This window comes from Panthera leo, chromosome A3 (genome assembly GCF_018350215.1).
Source record: "Panthera leo isolate Ple1 chromosome A3, P.leo_Ple1_pat1.1, whole genome shotgun sequence".
Taxonomy (NCBI): Eukaryota; Metazoa; Chordata; class Mammalia; order Carnivora; family Felidae; genus Panthera; species Panthera leo.
Window position 1 is genome coordinate 136,108,606 of NC_056681.1, and position 6,278 is coordinate 136,114,883.

A 6,278-nucleotide genomic window follows, 5' to 3' on the forward strand; every position below is an offset into this window, starting at 1 on the left:
CCCCACTCCCAGCCGCCGCACAACAGCCTCGTCACTGAATGCGCTGCGACGACATGGACCTCCAGTTGGACTTCTATAGAGACTATTGGAGATGCGCGTTTCTATCAGTTCCAGCTGATTTATTAAAATTGTCAAGATACAGACTTCCAGCACAAAAAAAAAAACAAAAAACAAAAACAAAAAAAAAAAACAAAAAAAACAAAAACAGGGAACGATGTCGACAGTGCATTGAGTCTGCTTTGCCACCATTTGCTACAAAATATGCAGATGGTCTGTACTTTATTTAGATTATATTGCACAAAATGAGAAACTTTTTAAACTATGTGCCTTTTTTTTCTTTTTTTGCTAAAAATCGAGAATCCAGTTTCAAACCTTCCATCTGGGGCCCCATCCACATATCACAGCGTATGAGATACATAAAGTCCTACTATAGTACAGTACATATACAATCTTTAGACTAAGATAACAGCTCTGAGGTCTATATCACCATTTTCAATAAATCTTTACCTACAAATATTGAACAAATCTCTACTATAGCTGTACAAAAAAAAGTTTGCTTTTTTTTTTTTTAAAACCACAAGGCCTTTAGATGCAAGGATTATTTTAAAATTTTAATCCTTTTAAAACCAGGACATAACGTACCAACATACTTGCATGCTAAAAAACAGAGGAAAAAAAGAAATCAAAAGGGAAGAAGTGCCTGAAAGTCTTACTGAAAAAACACAGCAAGAATGTTCCCTTTTCACTGTACAAAAATACGCCTGAAAATATATTAATTTTTAAAAAAGACTGAGGTCTGTTATGTATCAAAAATGTTTCAATACCTTTTGTACTGAGGTCTAGGCTGTCTGGTATTCAATCAAGGAGGTATAAGGGAACAAGTTACAAAAAAAAAGTTGGCAAGTAGAAATCACATTTGTAAAACCATAAACAATTTGATCTGAAAAGTAAACTCTGATCTTAAGTCAGTTCACAGTTTTTTTTTTTTTTGTAAGCGTTTGTACAGTCTGCATTTTTTCAAGCTCCCTGCAGTTTTGTTAAGAATCGGATGCATAGAAGACATCAGTTTTCTCCCTCCAAAAAAATAAAATAAAATAAAAAAGTTGCAATGGTCCCTTTTTTGTTTTTGTGTTTCTCTTTTTTTAAAAAAAAATCATCAGTTCTTTAAGATCTCTTACGAAAAAAAAAAATCTCCAACCAACTCCCTAGCGTAACGGTTGTGCTGCCGAAAAGTCCTCTGCAGACGTCTTCCAGACTTCAAAGACCGACAAGCTTCAAACAGCGCCTTCCGGAGCGGGTCCTCCCTCCCCTCCCCCGCCCTGTCCCCTCCGCCTTTGTTGCAATCACGAATTTCAAGAAAAAGAAATAGTAATTACAAAACCACATTTGGGGGTGGGGGTGGAAATCACAACTCCAGACTAGGTATGCAACTACCTTGAGACACGATAAAGGAAGGGAGGGGAGCAAAAACAAAAACAAACAAACAACCCCCCCCAAAAAACAAACAAAAAAAAAGGGACAGGAAAAACGGTTTAAAAACTACTCATTTCACTTTAACTCCACCAAAATTTTCATCATCTTTTCCAATTTCTTTGTGTCACGACATCATATCGAGATCAGCATCTCATGTCTCCCCTCCACCCTACCGCCACCACCGACACCATCGACACCACCATCATCATCATCATCATCATCATCATCATCATCATCATCACCGCCACGACCACCACGACTTCCTCCCGAGGAACCCTGCTCAGCACCCGCGGAGAGAAAGAGCGAGAAGCGGGGCGCCCCTCTCAATACGTGAACACCAGGTCGGAGAAGTTCGCCTCCAGCCAGTCCCCCGCGATCATCTCGCTCAGCTCGGGCGTGCAGTAGTCGGGGAACTCGAAGTGGGAGCCCAGGCTGCCCTCGCTGAACGAATCCAAATCCTTATCCACCAGAGACAGGGACAGGTTCCCGGCCGCCGCGCCGCCCCCCAGCTGCTGCTCGCTGGCGCTGTGCGCGCTCTGGGAGAAATTCAAGCTCAGGTCGAACATCAGGTCGTCGGCGTCCTCGCCGCCGCTGCCGCTGCCGCTGCCGCCGCTGCTGGACGAGGAGGACGAGGACGTGGAGACGGAGCGCGAGGACGCGGGCGACAGCGCGGGCTGCGCGAGCGGCGGCGGGTGCTGCTTGGTGATGTTCTTGAAACTGTAGTAGAGGCGGCTGCCGCCCCCCGCGCCCGAGGCCGCGCCGGCCCGCACCTCGTCGTACAGGCTCGCGCCCTCGGGGGACTCGGCCGAGCTGCTCAGCGTGGGGCTGGCGGGCACTTTGGCGACGTTGTAGCGTCTCAGCAGCTGCGGCGGCTGCTGGCCCGGCGGCTGCAGGAGCTGCTGGTGCGGCGGCTCGTCGTCGTCCTCGTCCGCCTCCTGCTTGATCCGCAGCTGCAGCTCGTCGTCGTCCTCGTCGTCCTCGTCGTCCTCGTCCAGGAACACACACTTGACGGTCTTGCCCGCGCCCCCGCCGCCGCCGCCGCCGCCCGCGCCCGCGCCGCTCACGCGCAGGCTGCCGAGCACGTAGTCGTCGCCCGCGCCGCCCAGGTCCCCGGGCTGCGCCGCCTTGGCCGCCCCGGCCTTGGCGCCGCCGGCCGCGGGGGCCGCGGGGGCCTTGAGCTTGCCGCATTTCTTGCTGGAGCCCTTGGAGGTCTTGGCGCCGCCCGCGCCGCCGCCCGCGCCCCCGCCGCCGCCGCCGCCGCCGCCGCCGCCGCCCGCGCCCCCGCCGCCGCCGCCGCCGCCGCCGCCGCCGCTCTTCTCGGGGCTCTGGCTGGCGCTGGGCTTGGCCGAGGGGTCCATTTTGGGCTTTTTCCGGGGCCGGTACTTGTAGTCGGGGTAGTCGGCCATGTGCTTGAGCCGCAGCCGCTCCGCCTCCCGGATGAACGGGATCTTCTCGCTGTCCTTCAGCATTTTCCACCGCTTGCCCAGCCGCTTGGAGATCTCGGCGTTGTGCATGTCCGGGGACTGCTCCATGATCTTCCTGCGCTCGATCTTGGACCACACCATGAACGCGTTCATCGGCCGCTTGATGTGGCCCGACGCCGTCTTGCACCAGTCCGGGTCGCTCTCGTCCAGGGCCACCGGGCTGCAAGCCATGAATTCGCCCTCCTCCGTGTCCAGCGCCTCCCGGGGCAGGTTGCTCTCCGCTTCCAAGCTCTCCGCCTGCTGCACCATGATCCGCCGCGGGGCTGGGCGCTCCAACCCGGGCCGCTCGGTCTCGTGCGGAGGTCCCCCTCCCCCTCTCGCCCCTCCACCTTCCCGGGCAAGTTGCAAAGTCCTCGGTACCCCGCGTCCGCGGCTCCCCCCCTCCCCCCCTCCCCCCCTTCCAGGCTGCACACAGCGGCTGCGGCGGCTGCGGCGGCGACGGCCGCCCGAGCGCGGGAAGCTGCGGCCGCGACGGGAGAAGCGGCGGCGGTCGAGGCAGCCCGGGACCCCCTCTCTCCGGCTCGTGGCTCCCGCCGCAAGCGCCGGACCCCGAGCACTCCCAGGCGCGCGCGCTCCTTCTGCAAAAAGTTGAGGGCTCTCTCCCAACTAGTTATCAGGGCGTCATATGGGTGACATCACTCTGCGGGCCAGCCAATGGCTGCTGCCCGGCTCCGCCCCTCTCCCTTTATTAACTCCTCGGCCACGCCCCCTCCGCCCCCCTCCCCCCCCCCCACCGTCCGCCCTCGGGGCTGCTTTGCAAAGATGGGGGGTGGGGGAGCGGGAGGAGGGGGGAGGCACGTCTGGAAATATGTTATTTAAAAAAAAAAAAAAAACCCGCGTGTGTGCACAGATGCGCCGCTTCCCGGGATGCGCGGGAGCCGCGCGCTGCACCGCGGCGAACCGGACTAGTCCGGGCCGGGCCGGGCGCCCCTTTGTGCCGGGTCCCCGGGAGGCCGGTCCGACCGAGCCGACCGGGCCCGCTCGCCCTCCCGGGGCACACGCTCGGGCACGCGCGCAGCCGGAGCGGGCGGGTGCCGCCCGGCGCGCCCCCGGGTGGCTGCCGCTGCCTCCCGGAGCCGCGCGCGCCCGAGCCCGCCGGGGGAGCCCGCCGCGCCCCGGCCGACGGCAGGTGGCGCTTTAACACAACACCTCCCGGGCACGTGGGCTCGCTCTCTCTCTCTCTCTCTCTCTCTCTCTCTCCTTTTCCCTTTCTCCCTGTTTTTCTAAGGCAAAGAAATCCATATAAAGCCCGAGAGGCTGCATTCTCCCTTCCCCCCGTCTGCATTTGCGGTGCTTTGTCCCTTTTCTCCCCGTGTTTTCCCTCCCTCGGCGGCGACCGGAGACGCAGCGGGACCGTTTGGCCGCGCCCGGCCCGCGTGCGTCCCGCCCCAGGCGGAGGCCGGAGTAACGGTCTGCGGGGTTGGGCTGGGGCGGGGACCCGGTCCTCGCGTTCCATCTGGCCACTCCCGAGGCTGGTTCTGAACCCGGTTCCCGGGACCCGCGAGCTTCGGCACGGCCCCGCCCCCCGGGCTCTCCAGCCCGCCCTGTCCCCTCCCCCCGCTCCCCACTCCTTCCCGTTCCCCCTCTTCCTCTTTGTCCCCTCCCCCTCTCTCGGTCACCAGCGCCCTCCGGAGCAGCCTCGTCCTGAACGTCTAGCGAGGAGCCAGCACGCCTTGCGGGGCCTTGGCTGTTTTAGGTAGCGACACGGACCGAGGAGAAAAGTAGGTGCACCCCAACTTCCGAGTCCAAATACGTCCCGTGTCTGTGCCCAGGTGGGGCGCACTGCTCCTAGGACTGCGAGCGTACCCGGAGAACAGGCTGGCTTATGTAAAGCGGCCCCATGGCCCGTCGGTCCCGCTGTGCTACTTGGAAACCCGTTTCTCTTTGTGTTTCTTTATTTAGTCGCTGTTACCCATCTGTGGATATTCTGCGGGGAGATTGAAAGAAAACCACTGCTTCCTATTCATTGCCTGTCGTCATCGCTGCCTTCACACCCTCCAGCGCTGGCGAGCCGGCAACTTTGAGTAATTCCCCAAGATACTGCCCAGAGTATTTCGCGAGACAAGTCAGCCTCTTAGGACTCGCACAGTGACCCCAACCCGCTGCTCCCTTTCGGGTTCCTTTCCTGCAAATGACACTGCATTGCTTGCACGTTGCAGTTTCCTGATGTCTTTAGTCACAGAAAATGGTACCATGTTTTCACATTTTTCACAGACCATCGCGCGCGCGGTTGTGTGAGTGTGTGTGAGTGTGTGTGAGTGTGTGTGTGTGTGTGTGTGTGTGCGCGCGCGCGCGCGTGCCACCATTGCAGTACCCTCCCCCACGTTATTCATCCTAAAGAAAAACACTGCGTCCAATCCTTGTGATATTCAAGCCAATCGTGTGGGCAATCTATGCTCTCGAGCCATCGGAACCAGAGGAATTTACAGTCATCCACACAGGGTGACCTCAAGTCTGGAGATGTATAAAACCGAAGGCAGTGTGTGAAAATCCGTATTCACTCCCACAAGGCAAGCCCTGCCTCGTGTTCCTGTCTCTGCGCGCACACTTCCCAGCCATTTCAGCTCCTGGGAACACGACAGGAGGGTGGGTGGATGGACTGGTGAATCCTCACTGCTCCCCCCCCAACCCACCCAACACATGATAAAGCCATACTCCGGCCAGAAGCCTCGAAAAAATTTAGCCCAGTTGCATTATTTTCGTGCAAACCATGAGGGCATCTAGCATTTCAGACTCTGAGAGAGAATGCCTTTGCAAATCTTAAGCAAATTCGGTGTTTATTTGCCTTTTTCACTTGACAGCAAAAATCATGTTTAGCTTTAGAATGAGAATTAGATTAAGTACAATCAGGCTGGAAAATAATGGGTTTATTCTGGGAGTGCTCTGATCTTCTCAGAGGAAGTATAAGTTAATATTTAGTCTTTCAGATAAGAAACATAATTTCTGTTCTGAGAAAGATGGGTCACCCTCGGAGGAGAAGAGAAAACCAGTGACCGGGATTGTTTATTAGTGCGAGCCGGGCAGCAGGGACCATGAGAGGGAAGTGCTGTGACTTGATGGGTCTTTCCAGAAACACACAGTAGAGGTTGGCGGAGCAAGAGCAGGCATGGAAACTTCCACAGGAATGGACTGGAGCTAATTCCCCCCTCCGTCTTCCATAGAAAGGTCCGAATTTTCAGAAAGGATTACCTTGATTGCTATTTTGTAACACGATCTACCCACCTCCTTAATGTGAGTGAATTTAGTGAGGACTTGAAGGGAGAAAAGAAAAACTAAATAACTCTTATGTATACTTTTTCTTTCTTTTCTTTTCTCTTTTCT

At 56.1% G+C, this 6,278-nt stretch overlaps 1 protein-coding gene and 1 long non-coding RNA gene across 2 annotated transcripts; one reads left to right on the forward strand and one right to left on the reverse strand.

Moving 5' to 3' along the window:
• Positions 1 to 1,131: 1,131 nt before the first annotated feature.
• Positions 1,132 to 3,234, reverse strand: SOX11 (SRY-box transcription factor 11). Its single transcript, XM_042930301.1, has one exon. The coding sequence runs from the start codon at positions 3,204 to 3,206 to the stop codon at positions 1,797 to 1,799; it is 1,410 nt and encodes a 469-aa protein (XP_042786235.1). The 5' UTR covers positions 3,207 to 3,234; the 3' UTR covers positions 1,132 to 1,796.
• Positions 3,235 to 4,456: 1,222 nt separating this feature from the next.
• Positions 4,457 to 5,108, forward strand: LOC122215176. The gene is made up of 2 exons (XR_006200286.1): positions 4,457 to 4,678; positions 4,860 to 5,108. It is a non-coding gene; the product is annotated as an uncharacterized LOC122215176 (long non-coding RNA).
• The last annotated feature ends 1,170 nt before the right edge of the window (positions 5,109 to 6,278 follow it).